The sequence below is a fragment of the Nerophis ophidion genome, linkage group LG03 (assembly GCF_033978795.1).
Source record: "Nerophis ophidion isolate RoL-2023_Sa linkage group LG03, RoL_Noph_v1.0, whole genome shotgun sequence".
In the NCBI taxonomy this organism is placed as follows: Eukaryota; Metazoa; Chordata; class Actinopteri; order Syngnathiformes; family Syngnathidae; genus Nerophis; species Nerophis ophidion.
In genome coordinates, this window is record NC_084613.1 from 4,706,630 (window position 1) to 4,734,283 (window position 27,654).

Consider the following 27,654-nt stretch of genomic DNA (forward strand, 5'->3'; position numbering starts at 1 on the left):
AAAATACACAGTGGGGAAAAAGATGTTCCCTGTTCAATCTGTCGTAAAGTTTTTACACAGAGAGAATTGAAAATACACATGAGAACACACGCCGGAGAAAAACCTTTCGAGTGCTCCGTTTGCGGCAAAAAAATCCGTCAGAAGAAAAGTTTGAAAATACACTCAAGAATACACACTGGTGAAAAACCTTATACCTGTTCAAAGTGCAACAAAAGATTCTCTGCTCGATCAGGCCTTCGAGTACACATGAGAACACACACAGGAAATAAACCACACATGTGCTCAATTTGCAACAAAAGATACCTGCGAAAGGGAGACTTGGTAATACACACAAGGACGCATACTGGTGAGAAACCCTTTATCTGTTCAGTGTGTGGTAGAGGTTTTGCACAACATCCCTATTTGAAAAAACACATGATAATACACTCTGGGAAAAAAACATATTCCTGTGCAAGGTGCAACAAAGGTTTTGCTGTACGAAATTCACTTGTAAGACACCTGAGAACACACACAGGAGAGAAAGTACCGGAGTAAGAAACAATTTGAAATAACGCTGACGTTCTAACAACATCACCACTTGTAACGTGTGTGACACAATCATGTCATAATGCTTCCACCATTTTTAGATTACATTTACTTTGTATTTCACTTCCAGTCAAGTACATGTATTATTATAAGCTCTCCCTACTCCTTTTTTGGACATATTGTCATGTGAAATAGTGAATATGTGATGTATACACTGTAGATACAGTATATGCATGTTCAAAATAAACTAATACCGATATCAAACAGCTGCAGTATTCAGAGGATTCATTTCACATGTAGAAATGTTTTTGATTGAAGTTTTAATCGGCAGATGGATGAAATGGGGGGAAAAAAGAGTAAAGATATGAAAATAATAGATGCTTAAAGACTTGAGACTTAATAAAAGGAGGGAAAAGTGCCAGTTTATTGGACTGGTGTTAGTGAATGTGATGTATGAAAGACAAAGTCAGGGAATCTATTCCACAAACACTACGGTTCCTTTAGATCTGAAAGGAGTGGACACACAATACGACCGTGTCAATGCAGAACAAAGATGTGCAAAGTGTGGAGGGCGAACATGATTATGGTAAATGTGCTAGAGATGCTAAGCTAACGTGTTTTAAGTGGGGTGGGGAGCATAGTGCTGCACGTCCCACAAAAACATGCTAAACAAGTGCAAAGTTCCATCCATCCATCCATTTTCTACCGCTTATTCCCTTTTTGGGTCGTGGGGGGCGCTGGCGCCTATCTTAGCTACAATCGGGCGGAAGGCGGGGTTCACCCTGGACAAGTCGCCACCTCATCACAGGGCCAACACTGATAGACAGACAACATTCACACACTAGGGCCAATTTAGTGTTGCCAATCAACCTATCCCCAGGTGCATGTCTTTGGAGGTGGGAGGAAGCCGGAGTACCCACGCATTCACGGGGAGAACATGCAAACTCCACACAGAAAGATCCCGAGCCTGGGTTTGAACCCAGGACTGCAGGACCTTCGTATTGTGAGGCAGACGCACTAACCCCTCTCCCACCGTGAAGCCCAAGTGCAAAGTTGCAAGACAGAAATGCACTAAACGACATTGGCGCTGATGAAAGGAATGTTGTTGGGACAAGAAATAAAGAATGGTGACGAAGACGAGGGTGGAAGCTGCTGAGCAATAATTTAGGAATGAAATAATGTAAAGCAGAATAAATACACACTATTCTGACTGTTAACCAAGAGGCGGAACATCACTGTTCTATTTCAAATCATAATGCAAAAGGACAAGAAGTCCAAATAGGAATTAGTGAAAATCAAAATAGACAAACTTGGTTTAAAGGGGAACATTATCAGCAGACCTATGTAAGCGGCAATATATACCTTGATGGTGCAGAAAAAAGACCTTATATTTTTTTAACCGATTTCTGAACTCTAAATGGGTGAATTTTGGCGAATTAAACGCCTTTCTGTTTATCGCTCATGTGGCGATGACGTCAGAACGTGACGTCGCCGAGGTAACACACCCGCCATTTTCATTTTCAACACATTACAAACACCGGGTCTCAGCTCTGTTATTTTCCGTTTTTTCGACTATTTTTTGGAACCTTGGAGACATCATGCCTCGTCGGTGTGTTGTCGGAGGTTGTAACAACACTAACAGGGAGGGATTCAAGTTGCACCACCGGCCCGAAGATGCCAAAGTGTCTGCCGCCAGACCCTCTTTGAATGTACCAAAGTTTCTCCACATTTTACATGGCACAGAGATGTATGGATAACCTGCAGATGCATTTGCAACGTTAAAGTCAAGGAAATCACAAAGGTGAGTTTTGTTGATGTTGACTTATGTGCTAATCAGACATATTTGGTCGCGGCGTGACTGCCAGCTAATCGATGCTAACATGCTATGCTAATCGACGCTAACATGCTATTTACCGGCGGTGCTAAAGCAGACATGGCACAGAGATGTATGGATAACCTGCAGATGCATTTGCAACTATATTACGTTTCCTTCCACCCACTTTTAATGCGAAACAAACACTTACCAATCGACAGATTTAAGTTGCTCCAGTGTCAAGAGATGCGAAAGTCCTGATCGTTTGGTCCGCACATTTTACCGGCGATGCTAACGCAGCTATTCGGCCATGCTATGGCTATGAATAGCGTCAATAGCTATTCGCTCAATAGCTTCAGTTTCATCTTCAATACTTTCATACTCCAACCATCTGTTTCAATACATGCGTAATCTGTTGAATCGCTTAAGCCGCTGAAATCCGAGTCTGAATCCGAGCTAATGTCGCTATATCTTGCTGTGCTATTCCCATTGTTTGTTTACATTGGCAGCACTGCGTGACGTCACAGGGAAATGGATAGTGGCATCGCAAATAGCGAAAATCAAGCACTTTAAAGCTTTGTTTTGGGATATTCGGGGACCGGTAAAATTTAAAAAAAAACTTCAAAAAATACAACAAGCCACTGGGAACTGATTTTTATTGGTTTTAACCCTTTTGAAATTGTGATAATGTTCCCCTTTCATGTTCATCTTGATTTTGTGATCTATGAAGGGTATGAAAGGAAATTAATTACTTAACTTTTTGTACCATATATGTGTCATAAGTCATGTATGAGAAGCACTTTCTTTATAGCATGGGTGTCAAACTGAGGTCACCCTGAGGGTGGCCGTACAAACAAACTGTGAACTGTGTGTAAACTGTGAGCTCACACCAAACAAGAATGACAAACACATTTCGGGAGAACATCCGCACCGTAACACAACATAAACACAATAGAACAAATACCCCGAACCCCTTGCAGCACTAACTCTTCCGGGACGCTACAATATACACCCCTCTGCAATCACCAAGAGAAGATGGTTTGGGCACATCATATTAGATCAGTGTGTTGCAAACTGAGCAGTAAAAAAAAGTCTGAATGGTTGATTTAATCATTGTTGTTTTGTTTTCAAATGTATTATTAGCCTGTGGAAAAAGTTTATTTTGATATGTACCTCAGAATGCTGCAAATAGAAAAGAGGCATTTGATTTGTATTTACATTTTATTTGATGTGAAGTGAATTGTGAAGTGAATTATATTTATATAGCGCTTTTCTCTAGTGACTCAAAGCGCTTTACATAGTGAAACCCAATATCTAAGTTACATTTAAACCAGTGATATGCCTTTGATATTTTTTAATTATTATTCAAAACTTTGCATGTCACTATAAAGTTATATAAGCCTTTCTTGTTCAATATTCAATGCAAAACGTGTTTGGGTCCCTATTAAAAGGTGAAAATGTTCAACCTTGGCCCACTAATAATAATAATGGACTCGATTTATATTGCGCTTTTCTATTGTTAGACACTCAAAGCGCTCACAGAGAAGTGGGAACCCATCATTCATTCACACCTGGTGGTGGTAAGCTACATCTGTAGCCACAGCTGCCCTGGGGTAGACTGACGGAAGCGTGGCTGCCAGTTTGCACCTACGGCCCCTCCGACCACCACCTATCATTCATTCACCAGTGTGAGCGGCACCGGGGGCAAAGGGTGAAGTATCCTGCCCAAGGACACAACGGTAGCGATTTGGATGGCAATAGACGGGAAGCGAACCTGCAACCCTCAGGTTTCTGGCACGGCCGCTCTACCCACTACGCCATGCCGCCACTCTGTATTTGGGTTTGACACCAGGGACGGCGTGGCGCAGTGGGAGAGTGGCCTTGCGCAACCTGAGGGTCCCTGGTTCAAATCCCACCTAGTACCAACTTCGTCACGTCCGTTGTGTCCTGAGCAAGACACTTCGCCCTTGCTCCTGATGGATGCTGGTTGGCGCCTTGCATGGCAGCTCCCTCCATCAGTGGGTGAATGTGGAAGTAGTGTCAAAGCGCTTTGAGTACCTTGAAGGTAGAAAAGCGCTATACAAGTACAACCCATTTATTTACAGCACGAGTGTCGCAAAAAAAATCCCAAGTAATCTTAATATTTCACTAAAACCACAGTTTCCATGAAATGATAATACATTTTACTACAGTGGAACCCCAATTTACGAACCCATCCATCCATTTACTACCGCTTATTCCCTTTTGGGGTCGCTGGCGCCTATCTCAGCTACAATCGGGCGGAAGGCGGGGTACACCCTGGACAAGTCGCCACCTCACAATTTACGAACCACCTCTTATTTTGACAACTTTTCCATTTACAAACATTTTGGATTTGAGATCCCTTCTCGTCAGCGTCTCCTCCGCCTGATGTCAATGTAAGTGGATTTGACTTTTCAAAATGTTTATTATTGCAGCAATACAGATATACAATATAGAGGTTAGGGATTTTTTTTTGTAGATTTCTGATCATTTGTGAGGGCACCAAAGGGACTTCTGTGTGTGTGTGTTGGCAAAGGACAGCAGATTGTTGTTAACGAGAGTTAATTCATCACATCCTGTCTTGTGCTTATTTAAATATACAATTTTGCTATACAGTACCGTAAAGCACTTTGTATTGTTTTCAAAATGTACAAACCTTTATTAAAATAATAAAATCAGTATTTTTACACTTTTTTTTATGGAAAAACTTGCTACACGATACAAACTTTTTGATTTACAAAACCCTGTTCAAGAAGCAATTAAGTTAGATTATTGGGATTGAATGAACCCTCATATAACCTTTTGACCACTTCCAGACCATACAGGCTCCACCGTACTGACCGTGTCCACCGCCTCACCGGGCGAGGCCACATTACTGCTCATCAAGCCCTGGATCTCTGACCTGGTGCCGGCAAGAAAGAAAGACCTACCTCCGGCAGGCTGACAGAGCGGGCGTCCCAGGCTAATACCTTCTTCCCACGTCCGAGGAACTGTCTGCTAAGTTCCACGGCTCTGCAGTCTTCTCCAAGCTGGACCTCCGCCAAGGCTACTTGCAGCTTCCCCAAGGCCAGTGTTTTTCAACTACTCTGAAAAACCATGTGAGATAGAATCTGGTGTGCCGTGGGAGTTTATCTAATTTCAGCTATCTGGGTTAAAAATATTTTTTTGCAAACCAGTAGTTGTAGTCTTCAAGTTGTGTTGTTCTTGATTGTCGGTGCCGTCTGGAGCTCGGCAGAGCAACCCTGTAATACCCTTTCATAACAGTAGGTGGCAGCCGGTAGATAATTGCTTTGTAGATGTCGGAAACACGGTGGCAGAGGGGTTAGTGCGTCTGCCTCACAATACGAAGGTCCTGCAGTCCTGGGTTCAAATCCAGGCTCGGGATCTTTCTGTGTGGAGTTTGCATGTTCTCCCCGTGAATGCGTGGGTTCCCTCCTGGTACTCCGGCTTCCTCCCACCTCCAAAGACATGCACCGGCGGCATAGCTCAGTTGGTAGAGTGGCCGTGCCAGCAACTTGAGGGTTGCAGGTTCGATTCCCGCTTGTGCCATCCTAGTAACTGCCGTTGTGTCCTTGGGCAAGACACTTTACCCACCTGCTCCCAGTGCCACCCACACTGGTTTAAATGTAACTTAGATATTGGGTTTCACTATGTAAAGCGCTTTGAGTCACTTGAGAAAAGCGCTATATAAATATAATTCACTTCACCTGGGGATAGGTTGATTGGCAACACTAAATTGGCCCTAGTGTGTGAATGTGAGTGTGAATGTTGTCTGTCTATCTGTGTTGGCCCTGCGATGAGGTGGCGACTTGTCCAGGGTGTACCCCGCCTTCCGCTCGACTGTAGCTGAGATAGGCGCCAGCGCCCCCCGCTTATTCCCCAAAAGGGAATAAGCGGTAGAAAATGGATGGATGGGATGGATGTCGGAAACAGCGGGAGGCAGGGTGCAGGTAAAAAGGTGTCTAAAAAATAAACAAAAGGTGAGTGCCTCTAAGAAAAGGCGTTGAAGCTTAGGGAAGGCTATGCAGAACAAAACTAAAACTGAACTGACTACAAAGTAAAAAACAGAATGCTGGACGACAGCAAAGACTTGCTTTGGCGCAAAGATGGCGTCCTCAAAAAGTACATCCCGAACATGACAATCGACAATGTCAGAGACAGGGAACTCAAAGTAAAGCCGCTGCTCCTCCACATGGAGAGGAGCCAGATGAGGTGGTTCGGGCATCTGGTCAGGATGCCACCCGAACGCCTCCCTAGGGAGGTGTTTAGGGCACGTCCAACCGGTAGGAGGCCACGGGGAAGACCCAGGACACGTTGGGAAGACTATGTCTCCCGGCTGGCCTGGGAACGCCTTGGGATCCCCCGGGAGGAGCTGGACCAAGTGGCTGGGGAGAGGGAAGTCTGGGTTTCCCTGCTTGGGCTGTTGCCCCCGCGACCCGACCTCGGGAAGAAGATTGATGGATGGATGTTCGAACCGAGAAACTTTCTTACTGCTATCAGTGCGCCACCAAAACGGGCTCTTTGCGTTAGCACCTATTATAGCGATATTGCTTGTATTTTGTTAACTTTCAGGGCACGACGTGGAGAATTGTTGTCTTGTAGATATTTTTTAGAGGGTATAATACATATTACAAAACCCACACCTGTTGTGGTTTTTTAGACTTCATATTGGGCCACACAAATCTGGACTGCAGGCAGGCCAGTCTAGTACCCACACTCTTTTACTATGAAGCCACGCAGTTGTAATACATGGCTTGGCATAATATTGCGAAAGAAAGCACCAGATAACAAGTCTTAGCTTATACACAGACCATAATAATACTCCTGTGGAGAAGCACAGTACAATCCATCAAGCGGTGTGGCTTCATAGCTTACCAAAGTCCTACTAAAACATTTTGATAGATTTTTGGACACACTGTGTAATCTTCTATATTTTCAATGGAACATATAACATTTTGTTGGTGTTTACTTGGCTCATATTGCAGTCTATACAGTTTAAACGTGTACTTGTCCCACTTATCATTTCACGATGTACCCAAAAAAATAACTTCGAGGTCGGTAAGCACAACCAGCATAATTCCGTACATTAGGCGCACCGGTTTATAGGGCGCACTGTCGAGTTTCTAGAAAATAAAAGGATTTTAAGTGCGCCTTATAGTCCGAAAAATACGGTAATCAGAATATGTTGGAAGTATTTGTAACATTTATGATGAACCAATCAGCTTGAACATTTATTTAGGTTTGGGCACCAAATATCTATGTCTCTATCTCTAAGGTTCTCATAGTCATTATTGTCACCGACGTCCCACTGGGTGTGAGTTTTCCTTGCCCTTATGTGGGCCTACCGAGGATGTCGTAGTGGTTTGTGCAGCCCTTTGAGACACTAGTGATTTAGGGCTATATAAGTAAACATTGATTGATTGATGATCTATCCACAATAAGCACGTATACACATGTTTGGACACAGAAACCACAAGACTTGCAACAGGGCGGGGGCAGAGAGTAATTTTTTGGATTGAAACTTTTATTAGTAGATTGCACAGTTCAGTACATATTCTGTACAATTGACCACTAAATGGTAACACCCCAATAAGTTTCTCAACTTGTTTAAGTCGGGGTCCACGTTAATCAATTCATGGTACAAATATATACTATCAGCATAATACAGTCATCACACAAGTTAATCATCATAGTATGTACTTTGAATTATTTACAATTCGGGGGTCGGATGTGGAGGGGGTTTGGTTTGGTTGATATCAGCACTTCAGTCATCAACAATTGTATCGTCTGAGAAATGGACATAGAAACAGTGTAGGTCTTATTTAGTAGGATATGTACAGCCAGCAGAGAACATAGTGAGCCCAGAAAGCATAAGAACAAGTATATACATTAGATTATTTACATTAGATTATTTACAATCCGGGGTGGTGGGGGAGGGGGTTAGTCTAGGGTTGGAGTTGCCTGGAGGTGTTCTTTTGAAGGAGGATAGAGATGCACTTACTTTTATACCTGTTGGGACTAGTGTATTCCACATTGATGTGGCGTAGAAAGAGAATGAGTTAAGACCTTTGTTAGATCGGAATCTGGGTTCGACGTGGTTTGTGGGGCTCCCCCTGGTGTTGTGGTTATGGCGCTCATTTACGTTAAAGGGGAACATTATCACAATTTCAAAAGGGTTAAAAACAATAAAAATCAGTTCCCAGTGGCTTGTTTTATTTTTCGAAGTTTTTTTCAAAATTTTACACCTCCCGGAATATCCCTAAAAAAAAAACTTTAAAGTTCTTGATTTTCGCTATTTGCGATGCGACTATCCATTTCCCTGTGACGTCATACAGGGCTGCCAATACAAACAACATGGCGGTTACCACAGCAAGATATAGCGACATTAGCTCGGATTCAGACTCGGATTTCAGCGGCTTAAGCGATTCAACAGATTACGCATGTATTGAAACAGATGGTCGGAGTATGGAGGCAGATAGCGAAAACGAAATTGAAGAAGAAATTGAAGCTATTGAGCGAATAGCTATTGACGCTATTCGGCCATAGCCTGGGTGTACCTAATGAAGTGGCCCATAGCATGGCTGCCTTATTAGCATCGCCGGTAAAATGTGCGGACCAAACGATCAGGACTTTCGCATCTTGTGACACTGGAACAACTTAAATCCGTCGATTGGTAAGTGTTTGTTTCGCATTAAATGTGGGTATCTAGTTTCAAAAGTACATACAGCTAGCGTAAATAGCATGTTAGCATCGATTAGCATAGCATGTTAGCATCGATTAGCTGGCAGTCATGCCGTGACCAAATATGTCTGATTAGCACATAAGTCAACAACATCAACAAAACTCACCTTTGTGATTTCGTTGACTTAATCGTTGCAAATGCATCTGCAGGTTTTCCATACATCTCTGTGCCATGTCTGTCTTAGCATCACCGGTCAAATGTGAAGACACTTTGGTACATTCAATGGGGGTCTGGCGGCAGATTTCTTGCCAGTGGTGCAACTTGAATCCCTCCCTGTTAGTGTTGTTACACCCTCCGACAACACACCGACGAGGCATGATGTCTTCAAGGTTCCAAAAAATAGTCGAAAAAACTGAAAATAACAGAGCTGAGACCCAATGTTTACAATGTGTTGAAAATGAAAATGGCGGCTGTGTTACCTCGGAGACGTCACATTCTGACGTCATCGCCTCCAGCGCGATAAACAGAAAGGCGTTTAATTCGCCAAAATTCACCCGTTTAGAGTTCAGAAATCGGTTAAAAAAATACATGGTCTTTTTTCTGCACCATCAAGGTATATATTGACGCTTACATAGGTCTGCTGATAATGTTCCCCTTTAAGGAAGTAATTGGACATGTACTTTGGTATCAGGGAGGTGTAGCGGATTTTATAGACTAGGCTCAGTGCAAGTTGTTTGACTCTGTCCTCCACCCTGAGCCAGCCCACTTTGGAGAAGCGGGTTGGATTGAGGTGTGATCTGGGGTGGAGGTCTAGAAATAACCTGACTAGCTTGTTCTGGGATGTTTGGAGTCTAGATTTGAGGGTTTTGGAGGTACTGGGGTACCACGAGGTCCAAAATGTGTCAAATGAGAGTTCCCGCTAGAATCTTCATGATGCTTTTCTTGACCAGAGAGGAGATTCTGTAGATAAATCTTGTTCATTGGTTGACCTTTTTGATGACCTTGGTTGCCATTTTATCACAGGAAAGATTAGCCTCTAGAATGGAACTTAGGTAGGTGATCTCATCCTTCCTGGTGATAACAATGTCACCCACTTTTAGAGTGAAGTCACTGACTTTCTTAAGGTTGATGACATTTCCAAAATGAAATGTTATCCAGTTTGCGATTCAATTCCGAGATTGCCAGTCTGTGGTCCCGCAGCCCGACCCGTGCCATCCATCGTGACGTATATAAATGTACAATAGCCAGTAATACAACTGGATCAAACATTCACATACATGACAATATGTATTCAGTATAATAACAACAAAATATATATAAACTGTATGTATATCTTGGGGGATCCTGAGGCGTTCCCAGGCCAGCCGGGAGACATAGTCTTCCCAACATGTCCTGGGTCTTCCCCGTGGCCTTGTACCAGTCGGACATGCCCTTAACACATCCCTAGGGAGGCGTTCGGGTGGCATCCTGACCAGATGCCCGAACCACCTCATCTGGCTCCTCTCCATGTGGAGGAGCAGCGGCTTTACTTTGAGTTCCTCCCGGATGACAGAGCTTCTCACCCTATCTCTAAGGGAGAGACCCAAACTCATTTAGGCCGCTTGTACCCGTGATCTTATCCTTTCGGTCATGACCCAAAGCTCATGACCATAGGTGAGGATGGGAACGTAGATCGACCGGTAAATTGAGAGCTTTACCTTCCGGCTCAGCTCCTTCTTCACCACAACGGATCGGTACAACGTCCGCATTACTGAAGACGCCGCACCATCTCACCATCCACTCTTCCCTCACTCGTGAACAAGACTCCGAGATACTTGAACTCCTCCACTTGGGGCAGGGTCTCCTCCCCAACCCGGAGATGGCACTCCACCCTTTTCCGGGCGAGAACCATGGACTTGGACTTGGAGGTGCTGATTCTCATTCCGGTCGCTTCACACTCGGCTGCAAACCGATCCAGTGAGAGCTGAAGATCCTGGCCAGATGAAGCCATCAGGACCACGTCATCTGCAAAAAGCAGAGACCTAATCCTGCAGCCACCAAACCGGATCCCCTCAATGCCTTGACTGCACCATAGTTGGCCATTATTGACAAGTAATCTTTAGGTCATATGTAGGCATGGAAGTCCGAGTCTTGAGTAGTTAAGTGTAGATGAAGAAAAAATGAAGGCTGCTACAGGTCATGTTTCATTGACTTGTGTTTTGAACCTCTTGGCGGTCACCATTCAGATTTTTCCTGTTTTTGTAGTTTTCCTCTACTTGGTGGAGTAAAGACTTACAGGGACCACAGTGACAAGCAGCAAGTCAAAGTTGGATTTACGTTTAGTAGGTGCATAAGTGTGATGATAAGAAAATAGACCCCAAAACGGACAAGCTGTAGAAAATTGATGGATGGATGGAAAAAAACTTCAGTGGGTCGCGAGTACCCAGATGTTGTACTCAACACGCCCCAAATATTGAGTGGGCAAGTTGGACACGTTACGTCTCGTCTCGATTACTGTAACGTATTATTTTGGGGTCTCCCCATGTCTAGCATTAAAAGATTACAGTTGGTACAAAATGCGACTGCTAGACTTTTGACAAGAACAAGAAAGTTTGATCACATTACGCCTGTACTGTATATACCTTTATATACATATATACATACATATATACCTATACTGTATATACCTTTATATACATATATACATACATATATACCTATACTGTATATACCTTTATATACATATATACATACATATATACCTATACTGTATATACCTTTATATACATATATACATACATATATACCTGTACTGTATATACCTTTATATACATATATACATACATATATACTTATACTGTATATACCTTTATATACATATATACATACATATATACCTGTACTGTATATACCTTTATATACATACATATATACCTGTACTGTATATACCTTTATATACATATATACATACATATATACCTATACTGTATATACCTTTATATACATATATACATACATATATACCTGTACTGTATATACCTTTATATACATACATATATACCTATACTGTATATACCTTTATATACATATATACATACATATATACCTATACTGTATATACCTTTATATACATATATACATACATATATACCTGTACTGTATATACCTTTATATACATACATATATACCTGTACTGTATATACCTTTATATACATATATACATACATATATACCTATACTGTATATACCTTTATATACATATATACATACATATATACCTGTACTGTATATACCTTTATATACATATATACATACATATATACCTATACTGTATATACCTTTATATACATATATACATACATATATACCTATACTGTATATACCTTTATATACATATATACATACATATATACCTGTACTGTATATACCTTTATATACATACATATATACCTATACTGTATATACCTTTATATACATATATACATACATATATACCTATACTGGCTCACCTGCACTGGCTTCCTGTGCACTTAAGATGTGACTTTAAGGTTTTACTACTTACGTATAAAATACTACACGGTCTAGCTCCATCCTATCTTGCCGATTGTATTGTACCATATGTCCCGGCAAGAAATCTGCCTTCAAAAGACTCCGGCTTATTAGTGATTCCTAAAGCCCAAAAAAAGTCTGCGGGCTATAGAGCGTTTTCCGTTCGGGCTCCAGTACTCTGGAATGCCCTCCCGGTAACAGTTCGAGATGCTACCTCAGTAGAAGCATTTAAGTCTCACCTTAAAACTCATCTGTATACTCTAGCCTTTAAATAGACCTCCTTTTTAGACCAGTTGATCTGCCGCTTCTTTTCTTTCTCCTATGTCCCCCCCTCCCTTGTGGAGGGGGTCCGGTCCGATGACCATGGATGAAGTACTGGCTGTCCAGAGTCGAGACCCAGGATGGACCGCTCGCCTGTGTATCGGTTGGGGACATCTCTACTCTGCTGATCCGCCTCCGCTTGGTATGGTTTCCTGTGGACGGGACTCTCGATGCTGTCTTGGATCCGCTTTGAACTGAACTCTCGTGGCTGTGTTAGAGCCACTATGGATTGAACTTTCACAGTATCATGTTAGACCCGCTCCACATCCATTGCTTTCAGTCCCCTAGAGGGGGGGGGTTGCCCACATCTCAGGTTCTCTCCAAGGTTTCTCATAGTCAGCATTGTCACTGGCGTCCCACTGGATGTGAATTCTCCCTGCCCACTGGGTGTGAGTTTTCCTTGCCCTTTTGTGGGTTCTTCCGAGGATGTCGTAGTCGTAATGATTTGTGCAGTCCTTTGAGGCATTTGTGATTTGGGGCTATATAAATAAACATTGATTGATTGATTGACACTAATATCAGCACATTTTCTATGTGCTTGTTTGTGTTGTTAATATGTCAAAGTTTTGACGGTTTATTTCAAACCCCGCAGCTCTATTTGCTGCTGCTTGTCTCACCAGCACACTTGTGTTTCTGACACTGGTACTTATAAGAGAACCTTTCATCACACACACTGCAACTCAACACTTTTTCGCCGGTGTGTCTCCTCATGTGTATTTTCAAATGCTCATTTTGAATAAAACCTTTCCCACACACCGAACAGCTAAAAGGTTTTTCTCCGGTGTGTATTCTTGCGTGGAGTTTCAAATGTTGCCTTTGATTAAAGCCTTTGCCGCAAACCGAACAAGAGAACGGTTTCTCTCCAGTGTGTATTCTCGCGTGTATCTTCAAATGTTGCTTCTGAGAGAAACTCTTACTGCAAACTGAACACATGAACGGTTTTTCCCCAGTGTGCGTTCTCATGTGCACGTTCAACTCACTACCTTTTGTAAATCTTTGACCGCAGATTGAACAGGAAGACGGTTTTTCCCCGGTATGTATTCTCGTGTGTACTTTCAAATCGCTGCTCTGTATAAAACCTTTGTGACAGATTGAACAAGAAAAGGGTTTTTCTCCTGTGTGTTTTATCATGTGCACTTTCAAACCGTTATTTTGTATGAAACCTTTACCACAGATGGTACAAGTAAAAGGTTTTTCTCCTGTGTGTACTTTGGTGTGTACTTTCAAATGTTGCTTCTGGGAGAATGTTTTACTACAAATTGAACACTTGAATGGTTTTTCTCGAGTGTGCGTTCTAATATGTACTTTCAACTCATTATTTTCCATATTACCTGGACCAGAGATTGAAGAGGAGGATGTTTTTTCCCCAGTGTGTATTCTCGTGTGGACTTGAAGATTACGACGATGATTGAAGGTTTTGTCACAGTTAGAGCGTTGAAAGTGTGTGTTGTCAGTGTCACATGTCTTACCAGCTATAGAGTCTTCCTTATCAGTGTCAGGAGAGTGTGACGTTGTGTCCTCACTATCTGACAGTGGAGCTAAGAGCTTGTCTGCTTGTGATCCTCCACAGTGGTCTCCATCAGCTTCTGTTGTCATGTTTTGAGTTGAGCTGCTGCTCGGAGGCTCCGCCTCTCTCCTCTCCTCACTTTCACTTTTGACCTCATCATCTTCACTCTTCACAACGACCGTCAATGGGAACTCCCGCAGTCCTTCAAGATAATCTCCCTCCTGACTGATGCTGTGTTCTTCCTCTTCCTCTTTAAAGTGGCAGGGTTGAGGCTCCTCCCCTTCTTCAATGCAGGGGCGCTGCGAATCCTCCTCTTCCTCTTTAATATGGGCGGGCTGTCGCCCCTTCTCCTCCTCAATGTGGGGGGTCTTTGGCTCCTCCTGCTCCACCACGGAGGTCCACTCCTGCTGCCCGGGGAGAAGATGCACTTCGCAGACGTCTGCAGGATACAAGTAGTCGAACATATGCATTAAAGCAGGGCTCTCAAACTCAATTTATCTGGGGGCCACTTGATGCAGAGTCTGAAGGAAAAGATTTCTTTAAAAAAAAAATATTCTTAAATGTCAATTTTTATTTCCAACTCAATATAAAATCAAAATATAAATGAACAAAATGAGGATTAAGTAATGTGAGGCAAATTAAACAATAAAAAATAAATAAATAACGGTTTGAATTGGTCCAGGTTATCGGGGACTGTTATTACTGACGGACAGGTGTCGCGTTAAGAAAACCCTCGTCTTCGTGGCAACGTTTCTGTCACTTTCACTCATTTGTCGCTTTTCCACTAATGCAGGGGTAGGCAACCTAGAACGTTTGGGTGGATTGGGGTGGGGGTCTCGCCGTGGAGTTCACAGCTACGGTAGCACAATTAGCCCCGAACGGGCTAACATCACGACTAACGTGTTACACGTCCGATTTGCCTTGCAACTCTCTGTTCTGACTATCAGCGCTGGGGTCCAGTGTACCACAGTTTTGTATCGTCGTTCGGTCCTGCCGCGGAGTGCTTCGGAAGCTACCGGGCCGCTTGTCTCCCCGGCCCGGAATTTTTACAGCGGCGCCGGGGGATGGAGGGAGAGAGAAAGAAACACACACAGTGACAGAGAGAGCGAGCAGGCGGGTGAGCGAGAGAGGGGGTAAGAGCGCGTGCAAAAACATTTCTCTGCTTGCATCACGCAGGTGACGTCAATGTTCGGCCCTCAAGAGCCACATACCACACCATGATTGGTAGATTCCTTCAGCTCCGCACACAACGCTGTCAAGCACCATTCATATAAAACTCGCGGGCCACACCAACATTAAACTTTCATTTTAAGGTGGGGGCCGCAAAATAACGTCTCCCGGGCTAGATTTGAGACCCCTGCAATAAAGTAGTCCACCTTTGTTCAATCCCATTAGACAACGTCCTGATGAAAATGTCATCAGTCACCCTGTTGACATTCAAGAGGTCATCACCAAACCCACCCCGTACATCAGGCATTAACAGAAACAATACAACAAGTCATGGAAAAAGACCAAACAAACAGCAGTAAAGTCTTACATACAAACAAGACAGCTGCTTGCACACAATTGAGCTTAGTTTGTATCTTTTCTGACAATAATTGCATATATTTGAATGTTGTAAACTGAATTATGTCAAGATAACGTGTGGAGTTCCCCGGGGTTCGGTTCTTGGCCCCGCACTCTTCAGCAGCTACATGCTGCCGCTAGGTGACATCATACATGTTAGCTTTCACTGTGATGCAGCTTTCTTTCATCTCCGTAATATCGCAAAATTCCTTCCATTTTGTCCACTAACGACGCTGAGATCATTATCCATGCGTTTGTTACGCCTCGTCTTGATTACTGTAACGTATTATTTTCATGTCTCCCCATGTCTAGCATTAAAAGATTACAGTTGGTACAAAATGCGGCTGCTAGACTTTTGACAAGAATGAAGTGCTGGCTGTCCAGAGTCGGGACCCGGGGTGGACCGCTCACCTGTGTATTGATTGGGGACATCTCTGCGCTGCTGACCTGTCTCCACTCGGGATAGTCTCCTGCTGGCCTTACTATGGACTGGACTCTCACTATTATGTTAGATCCACCATGGACTGGACTCTCACTATTATGTTAGATCCACTATGGACTGGACTATCACTATTATGTTAGATCCACTATGGACTGGACTATTACTATTATGTTAGATCCACTATGGACTGGACTCTCACAATATTATGTTGGATCCACTATGGACTGGACTCTCACTATTATGTTGGATCCACTATGGACTGGACTCTCACTATTATGTTAGATCCACTATGGACTGGACTCTCACTATTATGTTAGATCCACTATGGACTGGACTTTCTCACTATTATGTTAGATCCACTATGGACTTGACTCTCACTATTATGTTAGATCCACTATGGACTGGACTCTCACTATTATGTTAGATCCACTATGGACTTGACTCTCACTATTATGTTAGATCCACTATGGACTGGACTCTCACTAATATGTTAGATCCACTATGGACTGGACTCTCACACTATTATGTTAGATCCACTATGGACTGGACTCTCACTATTATGTTAGATCCACTATGGACTGGACTCCCACTATTATGTTAGATCCACTATGGACTGGACTCTCACTATTATGCTAGATCCACTATGGACTGGACTCTCACTATTATGTTAGATCCACTATGGACTGGACTCTCACTATTATGTTGGATCCACTATGGACTGGACTCTCACTATTATGTTAGATCCACTATGGACCGGACTTTCACACTATTATGTTAGATCCACTGTGGACCGGACTCTCACTATTATGTTAGATCCACTATGGACTGGACTCTCACTATTATGCTAGATCCACTATGGACTGGACTCTCACTATTATGTTAGATCCACTATGGACTGGACTCTCACTATTATGTTAGATCCACTATGGACTGGACTCTCACTATTATGTTAGATCCACTATGGACCGGACTTTCACACTATTATGTTAGATCCACTGTGGACTGGACTCTCACTATTATGTTAGATCCACTATGGACTGGACTCTCACTATTATGTTAGATCCACTATGGACTGGACTCTCACTATTATGTTAGATCCACTATGGACTGGACTCTCACTATTATGTTAGATCCACTATGGACTGGACTTTCACACTATTATGCTCGATCCACTCGACATCCATTGCACCAGTCGCCCTAGAGGAGGGTGGGTGTCACTCACATCTGCGGTCCTCTCCAAGGTTTCTCATTGTCATCCCACTGGGTTGAGTTTTTCCTTGCCCTGATATCTGGCTTGAATATTCACCTTTAAACCTTTCAAATACTCTGACATGTGCCCTGCTGAAGGTGAATAAATAATAGTCACGTTGAATGTTTGCCTCTCTTTCCACCACATGAGGTGAGGGGACAGCCTCCAGGTCACATGGTGGTATTTCACCAACTGGTGACGCTTAGTCAAGTTTTTTTTGTTTGAAATTGCAAATATATTTCCAAAGACATGTGAAAGTTTTGCTTACTTGGACTGTGGTGAAGCTGTGAGCACTCAGGTGGTTTCTCTTCATGGTCTTCAGTCTTCACCAAGACAACAGTCAGTGGAAACTTGGTGAGATCAGCCTCCTCCTGCCCGAGAAGACACTCTTCCTCCTGAGTGATCCAGAGCTCCTCCTCTTCCTCTTTAATGTGGGGGGGCTGCTGGACGTCTGTGGGGTAAATAAATAAATAATATTAAGCGAAAATAAAAGCAGTTTTTGACTTAAACTGTTAACACAATGTGATTACTTGTGTTCTCATTGGGGTTGCAAAATTCCGGGAATATTCAAAGTTGGAAACTTTCCATAGGAATTAATGGGAATAAACATTGAATGCAACATGTTAGATCTTGCAGCATGATTATTAGCTAAAACAACCTGATTTAATGCAAATTCAGTAGAATTTCAACCCTGCACTGTGCATTCCTCCATCAGGCGCACAGATAATTGCCAGCATGCAACACAGTACAGCTGGACTATTGAGGCCACACTAGTATTTGAGCCCAAGGACTTCATCCAGTCAGGTAAGTTTTGATGATATTACTGTGGTAAATATATTTGATCAATGGTATCTGTGCTGCTGACCCGTCTCCGCTCGGGATGGTCTCCTGCTGGCCCCACTATGGACTGGACTCTATTATGTTAGATCCACTATGGACTGGACTCTATAATGTTAGATCCACTATGGACTGGACTCTCACTATTATGTTAGATCCACAATGGACTGGACTATATTATGTTAGATCCACTATGGACTGGACTCTATTATGTTAGATCCACTATGGACTGGACTCTCATTATTATGTTAGATCCACTATGAACTGGACTCTACTATGATAGATCCACTATGGACTGGACTCTATTATGTTAGATCCACTATGGACTGGACTCTATTATGTTAGATCCATTATGGACTGGACTCTTAAGTTAGATCCACAATGGACTGGACTCTTAAGTTAGATCCACTATGGACTGGACTCTATTATGTTAGATCCGCTATGGACTGGACTCTATTATGTTAGATCCGCTATGGACTGGACTCTATTATGTTAGATCCGCTATGGACTGGACTCTATTGTGTTAGATCCGCTATGGACTGGACTCTATTATGTTAGATCCAGTATGGACTGGACTCTCACTATTATGTTAGATCCACTATGGACTGGACTATATTATGTTAGATCCACTATGGACTGGACTCTATTATGTTAGATCCACTATGGACTGGACTCTCATTATTATGTTAGATCCACTATGAACTGGACTCTACTATGATAGATCCACTATGGACTGGACTCTATTATGTTAGATCCACTATGGACTGGACTCTATTATGTTAGATCCATTATGGACTGGACTCTTAAGTTAGATCCACAATGGACTGGACTCTTAAGTTAGATCCACTATGGACTGGACTCTATTATGTTAGATCCACTATGGACTGGACTCTATTATGTTAGATCCACTATGGACTGGACTCTCACTATTATGTTAGATCCACTATGGACTGGAGTCTATTATGTTAGATCCACTATGGACTGGAATCTATTATGTTAGATCCACTATGGACTGGACTCTCACTATTATGTTGGATCCACTATGGACTGGACTCTCACTATTATGTTAGATCCACTATGGACTGGACTCTATTATGTTAGATCCACTATGGACTTGATTCTCACTATTATGTTAGATCCACTATGGACTGAACTCTCACTATTATGTTAGATCCACTATGGACTGGACTCTCACTATTATGTTAAATCCACTATGGACTGAACTCTCACTATTATGTTAGATCCACTATGGACTGGACTCTCACTATTATGTTAGATCCACTATGGACTGGACTTTCACTATTATGTTAGATCCACTATGGACTGGACTATATTATGTTAGATCCACTATGGACTGGACTCTATTATGTTAGATCCACTATGGACTGGACTCTCATTATTATGTTAGATCCACTATGAACTGGACTCTACTATGATAGATCCACTATGGACTGGACTCTATTATGTTAGATCCACTATGGACTGGACTCTATTATGTTAGATCCATTATGGACTGGACTCTTAAGTTAGATCCACAATGGACTGGACTCTTAAGTTAGATCCACTATGGACTGGACTCTATTATGTTAGATCCACTATGGACTGGACTCTATTATGTTAGATCCACTATGGACTGGACTCTCACTATTATGTTAGATCCACTATGGACTGGAGTCTATTATGTTAGATCCACTATGGACTGGAATCTATTATGTTAGATCCACTATGGACTGGACTCTCACTATTATGTTGGATCCACTATGGACTGGACTCTCACTATTATGTTAGATCCACTATGGACTGGACTCTATTATGTTAGATCCACTATGGACTTGATTCTCACTATTATGTTAGATCCACTATGGACTGAACTCTCACTATTATGTTAGATCCACTATGGACTGGACTCTCACTATTATGTTAAATCCACTATGGACTGAACTCTCACTATTATGTTAGATCCACTATGGACTGGACTCTCACTATTATGTTAGATCCACTATGGACTGGACTCTCACTATTATGTTAGATCCACTATGGACTGGACTTTCACAATATTATGTGAGATCCACTCGACATCCATTGTAACCTTTCACCCGAGAGGGGGGAGGGTCCCCCACATCTGTGGTCCTCTCCAAGGTTTCTCATTGTCATCCCACTGGGTTGAGTTTTTCCTTGCCCTGATGTAAGATCTGAACAAAGGATGTCGTTGTAACTTGTGCACCCCTTTGAGACACCCATGATTTAGGGCTATATAAATAAACATTGATTGATTGACATCGTTTTCATGAACAATATAAAAACAAAGCGTCATTCTCTCAGGATAATTCACCTTCCTATGGACAACATTTTTAAGAATAGTGTTAATAATGACATATAAAGTTAGTAAACATGTGAGAGTAAGAAGTAAACAAACCTGTTCTGTGTGACACAACTTGATGTTCCTTGAAAACAGCGTCCAGTAGTTGATGTTGTCGCTCCTTCTCCTCTTTTGTTGGAGAAAGTTCCTCCTCGTACTCTGCTGTCGTTCTTTCGCACATTTTCACACAATCCCAACACTTTACACTTAAACTTGATCTCTGCTTAGCGACGTGTTGATCACTTCTGCGTCTCTTAGTTAGCGGCTAACAAGCTAAGCTAACTAGCACGCTAAGCTAGCACGAGAAAAGTCAAAGCGCGCTTAGACTAATGGACACCGGGCACAAACAAATATAAGATTTAACTTATTAAAACATGTGATTGTAAATGTAAGCACAGGTTAGGAACACAGAACAATTAATAAACAAGAACGTATTCTCCATCAAACGCCACCTTGCTTGTTCAGCCTCCAGTCTCGCGGTGTTTGGTCAGGTCTCGCGAGATTCGAGAGAAACGAGAGACGTCTTCTTCTTCATTTTATGGCGGGACGCAACCTACGTCACAGGTGCATATCGCCATCTAGCGTAGAAGGCGGTGGGCGGAAGGACAGAACGGGGACATCTATACATGAAAAAAATACATATAAAACAATCACTGTAAAAATGATCATTTAAGGGAAAAATGTATTAGAAAATATCAATACAAAAGTGTCAAGACAATAAACTCTGCTGCTGCAGTAACAGAGATACAGTCTATAGGTGCCTAAGATATATAAATATCTAATGTATTGTTTATGTAGGATATAAACATGTACATATAACCTAATCATGTTGTTTCTTCAACTTAAAAATAGCTGACCAATTTTCCCCCCTTTTCTGGAATTATATTCCCAGTTTTGATCTCGGACATCTGCTCACTTATAGCATATAAGAATATTCTATTACTGTTAAGCAAACTATGAATAATAAAACATGTGTCCTTTATCATAGTTACAATTATGATGAAAAAAAGCGTGTGAAAATGAGTGGTATTCAGTGAGGTAAGATGCATTAAATGCGCTGACAGTTCAGTTCAGTTTATGTAAATGTTATATTTTTAGCAACATGTGATAGCAGGGACCCTGCCATTCAAAGCTTTTCTGTCCGTAAAACACACACACACCGCAAAATGAGCTAACGTTACGCTAAAAGCGAATTAGCCTTCACCTCAAGCCAGAACTGGGAGCGAGCTGAGCTGCAGTTTAACTTTCTAGGTCAACGGGTTCATATTCTGATTACCGTATTTTTCGGACTACAAGGCGCACTTAAAATCCTTTTATTTTCTAGAAACTCGAGAGTGCGTCTTATAACCCGGTGCGCAAAATGTACGGGATAATTCTGGTTGTGCTTACTGCGAGCCAAGGTTGAACAAATTCACCTTTTAATAGGGACCCAAACACATTTAGCATTGAATAGTGAAGTGAATTATATTTATATAGCGCTTTTCTCTAGTGACTCAAAGCGCTTTACATAGTGAAACCCAATATCTAAGTTACATTTAAAGCAGTGTGGGTGGCACTGGGAGCAGGTGGGTAAAGTGTCTTGCCCAAGGACACAACGGCAGTGACTAGGATGGCGGAAGCGGGAATCGAACCTGCAACCCTCAAGTTGCTGGCACGGCCACTCTACCAAACGAGCTATACCGAATATTGAACAAGCAAGGCTTATATAACTTTATAGTGACATGCAAAGATTCGGATAATAATTAAAAAACATCAATGCCATATCAAATAAAATGTAAATACAAATCGAATGTCTCTTTTCTATTTGCAGCCTTCTGAGGTAAATGTCAAAATAAACTTTTTCCACAGGCTAATAATACATCTGAAAATAAAAACAATAATGAATGAATTAAACATTCAAGCCTTGAAGTAGCAAGAGAAAGTGCATGAATAAAATGTTAATTATTGCTCAGTTTGCTACACTGATTTGCTTTAACACTGAATATGGAACAAGCAACACTTATATAACTTAACAGTGCAAAATCAACTTAAAAAAAAACTAAAAAACATCAATGGTACATTACATAAAATCTAAATAAAATATTGAATACCTCTTTTCTATTTTCAGCCTTTGAGGTAAATATCAACATTAACATTTTCCACAGGCTAATAAATTTGAGAACAAAACAATGATTAAATCAACTATTCAGACTTTAATTGCTCAGTTTGCAACACACTGATCTAACATGATGTGCCCAAGACATATTTTCTTGGTGATTGCAGAGGGGTGTATATTGTAGTGTCCTGGAAGAGTTAGTGCTGCAAGGGGTTCTGGGTATTTGTTCTGTTGTGTTTATGTTTTGTTACGGTGCGGATGTTCTCCCAAAATGTGTTTGTCATTCTTTTTGGGTGTGAGTTCACACTTTACACACAGCTCACAGTTTGTTTATACGGCCACCCTCAGTGTGACCTCAGTTTGACACCCATGCTGTAAAGAAAGTGCTCCCGAGTGCTGCTTCTCATACATGACTTATGAAACATACCAATATGGTACAAAAGCTTAAGTAATTAATTTCCTTTCGTACCCTTCATAGATCACAAAATCAAAATGAACATTACACCAAGTTTGTTGAACACAAATGAAACAAGGTCTGTTTTGATTTTCACTAATTCCTATTTGGACTTCTTGTCCTTTTGAATTATGATTTGAAATAGAACAGTGATGTTCCGCCTCTTGGTTAACAGTCAGAATAGTGTGTATTTATTCTGCTTTACATTATTTCATTCCTAAATTATTGCTCAGCGATGACCAAGAAGAACGCGGAGTTGGAATATAATTACAACACTTTATGTACATATTTATATACAGATCTGAACAATTAGTTATTCACTGAAATATATTTATTAATTGTGGTTCTTACAAAAATATATAATCTTATAAAATATAAAAGCTAAAATGTCTCTTGAAGCCCACTCCAAAAATCTTTAACTTTGGACTGCCATCAGTTTTACTCCCTACACTTAATCATGTGTTTCCTACTGCCTGCAGACTTTGCACCCTTTGTTAGGGCAATTAAATTCTCGGGGCTTCCGAAAAATATAGTGTAAGGCCTTATCGTAAGGAAAGTCCTTGGGGTCAGGTCCGTTGATGGAGATTCTCAGGCAGGCCGCCAGGTGTTCTCCTTGCAGATGATTCCTCAGGTCTGTTTTCACCTAAGGATTCATCCCAAAAAAAATAGTTAATGTCATTAACTGCACCAGTAAAGAAAATATTTGTTTTGCTCTTCAGAGTGAGGCTCTTACCCTATTCAGAGTAGAAAAATCCCGTTCACAATTAACACTTGAAACAGGGATCACCAAGGCAATACCTGCGAGGAGGCTGAGGCAAGGGTAGACATTATCCCATTCGTCGAACTCACTTGCCAGCAGAGTAAGGATGTCAGCCTGGTTCTTGTCCTTCATAAAACAAATTTGCAAGAGTTAGTGAGTGTGTTATTAATCATATCCGACTATCCCAGGGGCGTCGCCAGACATATTTCACTGGGGCACGTGCCCCACTGCAGTGCCCCAGTAAAAATGTCACCAATAAAAAAAAAAAACGCTTCAGTTTTAAGTCTACATAACATAGACAACAGCGCACATACTACTTAGTATAGTAATTGATTGCTACTGTATTCACTCCATTTAACAATGAGCACATGGCTACTTAATATGGTAATTTATTCACGTGTGGATCGAGACTTCAGATGAGAGAGAGAGAGAGAGCGGATGAGAATCACTGCGTGAGGTAGGTAACGTTAGCCAACAACAATTTGTTAATTACATTATTTTGATTTTGATTTGACTCAAACTGTAACTCCTAGATGGATTTAAGAAAGTTATTGGCCCGCAGCAGAGAAGAAGCAGCAGGAATGAGAGATGTAAGTGAAGTCCTAGCTAGCTAGGCAACATCATTGTCTTAAGTTGATGCTAAGTTAGCTAACATTATTCCTTGTATCAAGACAAACATATTCATTTGCTGTACGAGTTGTCGGGGGAATTTCCAATGAACATGAAACATCATGTTGGTTATTGTCTGCTGCTTCTGCATCAATGATGATTTGGAGTCAGCATGTGTGAGTTGAGTGCTTCTCAAATGCTTTATCTTCAGGAAGAAAAAGTTTTTTTCCATATCAAGTTGTGAGCCAAATTTTTAAATCATTCAAGTTTATTTCACAGAAAAATAGCACAGTAGACTTGTCTTGTTAATCGCTGTGACTTTGACTAAAATAATCTTGTTTTGTCACCAGAAAAATAGCTACAGTTAAAGCATCTGGTTTTGTTTCCAGAAAAAATAGTAACATTTCTGTATTTGTTTTCAGAAAGATGGCTGAAAATAGCGGGTTTTGTTGCCCCATTGAGATTTTTAAAAAATATATTTCCATGTCTGTCCTGAGTCCTCCTCCAACTTGTTAGTCGGTTTGCCTTTTGCTAAAATACTCACTAATAGTCACTAGAAAAATGGCTGAAAATATCTGGTTTTGTTGCCACAATTTGATTTTTTTCTCCCTAAACTTTTTTTTTTTTCATGCACACATCTGACTGCGACTCACTGAAAATGACACACAATCCACTTTTATGTCAGGAGCCAGCAGTTGGGAACCACTGGTCAACTGTATAACAGTTACTGTAATATTTCCATGTCTGTCCAGAGTGATTGACCACTTTGCAAAAATGAAAAGGAGACGTTACAGTTTACTTCTCAGAAAATGATTCCCTGAACAGACACACAACAGTTGTTCATCTATTCTACTACTGTGGCTTTATTGTTTTGTGTATATTTTATAGTTTTGTGTATCTGAAATAGGATTCACCACATTGCCATAAATGGAAATTAAATAATACAACATAACCCAGAGATGTAGGGGTGCTTTATTTTTTGTTTTCCTTTTGTAGATGTTAAATTTGCAGATGATTACTGCAATAAATATTTCAAAAAGATTCATTGGTCTTCCTTTTTGCTTTTACCAGTAGCAGTTTAGAAGTCTGGAGTAAAAAAGTGCACAAGTAGGTCTAGTACATTAGTTAATTTCAGGTGGTTCATCAAAGATCCATACAACATCATCTGATAGGATTTCATAGTTTAAAGCACTATTTATGTATTTTTTATGATAAATAAGTGCTTAAAAAATGTTTTTGCTTGCCCGCTTTGCACGCTCACATGAATTATTTGTGCCCCAGGTGTGCCCCAGTACAGTATTAGGTCTAGTGACGCCCCTGGACTATCCTATAGTTATAAATCAGTTTAATTCGCCCACCTTGAATGCCCCAGTAAGGACATGGTTCTTAAATGAAGTCCACTCCTGCAGGACCTCATTCTGTTGCTCAGGGCAGAATTTTCTGGCAAGAATCCTCAGATTGTCGATGTTAGCAGAGTCATCTTGCAGAGCAGCCGATTTAGGTCCAAAGACACTGAAAGCCCCAAGTATGTCCAGGTCATGGAACCGCAGGTGAAGGTTTTTTTCCAGGCCACTTAGGTAAGGGTGGATGACCTACAATGAACATAGGAAGATGAGCTTATAGCTACTTTTAATATAGTCATTAAGGGTCAGAACATAGAGTCTGGAATACAAATAAAAACATGTAAGAGGTATATCATTACTTTATTTACCTCTTGCTGGAATCTGGCCCACTGCCCCTCCCTTGTGGCTTCCTGGCCATCTCCTTGCCTCCGTCCTCTCCTGTCCCTCTCCTCCTCATGCTCTATGTTAAAGGCCCCAAGACCTTGGGAATTATCCAGGTCCTTGTGGAGGCGAGACAGAAATGATCCCGGGAGTGGAGTCTGTCCAGCTTCTCTGATGTTCCTCAGAGTACTAATGGTGACAGGGACCTAAATTAAAAACAAAACAAAAAAAAACATAGCTGCTGTTACTGGTCAGATATGGAAAGGATCCCTATTTCAATGTATCAAAACACACTGATTAAATGTGCACATTCAGCATACCATCTCCTTTATATGCAGGAAGTTGACGTCTACTTTCTGAAATACTCTGGAGAGACTTGCAAGGTGGGGCAAAACATCAGCTTGCAGGTAAACAGCAGCCACAAATCTGTAGGTGGCACAAAAAGTGTAGAGACCCTTTGCCACCGGACATCTACGCATCTCTGCCTCCTCTGCCAGGGCTGCCAGGACTGCTGGCAGGTTTCTCTGCAAGTTCTCAATTGCCTTGTGCTCAGACAGCCAACATGTGTCTTTTACTTCCTGGAAATGTTGCAAAAAAGACAGAATATTGTAATAGACAGAAAATAACTATGCTATCACATTTTACATTATGAATACACAAAAGATAACTACTACAGTATCAAATTACAACAAGCAGCGTTGGTCGGGTCCGGCTTAGGCTGCTGCCCCCGGGACCCTAGCCCTGGTCTAAGTCAGACCTACATAGACGTTTTTGTTTCATGTCTCTATGACATTCCTAACAGAAGTTACAAGCAGTTTTGTCTGGGTTTTTTCCTAGGGGACGCTAAAGCACAATTTTGGCTTTTGGGGTTTGGTTTTTTAATAGATGGCAATTTTCGCCAGTCCTGATGTGTGTGTAAAATTTGGTGAGTTTTGAAGCATGTTAAGAGGGTCAAATCACAGATCGGCGTTTCTGGATGTTGTTGATAAATGGCTTTCACTTTGCATAGTAAAGCTTTAACTTGCACTTTGAAGCATTTTAAGGGGGTCAAATTACAGCTCAAAGAGGCAAAAATGACATTTTTTAGGTAACTTTGCGCAGGGGTTCTTTGAAGGCGCGTAAAATCAAAACCGGAGCAGTTCTCAAAACTCTGTGAATAACT

General features: G+C 41.5%; 2 protein-coding genes across 30 annotated transcripts in view; one reads left to right on the top strand and one right to left on the bottom strand.

Annotated features, from left to right (window-relative positions):
- LOC133549012 (involucrin-like) overlaps positions 1–27,654 on the top strand; it is a 124,578-nt gene that overhangs the window by 24,291 nt on the left and 72,633 nt on the right. The gene's annotated exons all lie outside the window — the stretch shown is intronic.
- Positions 12,859–27,654, bottom strand: part of LOC133549001 (zinc finger protein 892-like) — a 70,919-nt gene continuing 56,123 nt past the window's right edge. For 26 of the 29 annotated variants that reach the window (XM_061894013.1, XM_061894017.1, XM_061894020.1 and 23 more), the window contains 5 exons: positions 26,813–27,070; positions 26,480–26,698; positions 26,127–26,360; positions 24,133–24,285; positions 23,023–24,042 (listed from right to left, as the gene is read on the bottom strand). In XM_061894013.1, the coding sequence (XP_061749997.1) occupies positions 23,866–24,042; positions 24,133–24,285; positions 26,127–26,360; positions 26,480–26,698; positions 26,813–27,070 (1,041 nt within the window). In that variant the 3' untranslated portion in view covers positions 23,023–23,865. Of the gene's footprint in view, positions 14,837–17,922; positions 18,106–23,022; positions 24,043–24,132; positions 24,286–26,126; positions 26,361–26,479; positions 26,699–26,812; positions 27,071–27,654 lie in introns of those variants that run through there. The other 3 variants (XM_061894023.1, XM_061894041.1, XM_061894040.1) reach the window with 3 other exon arrangements.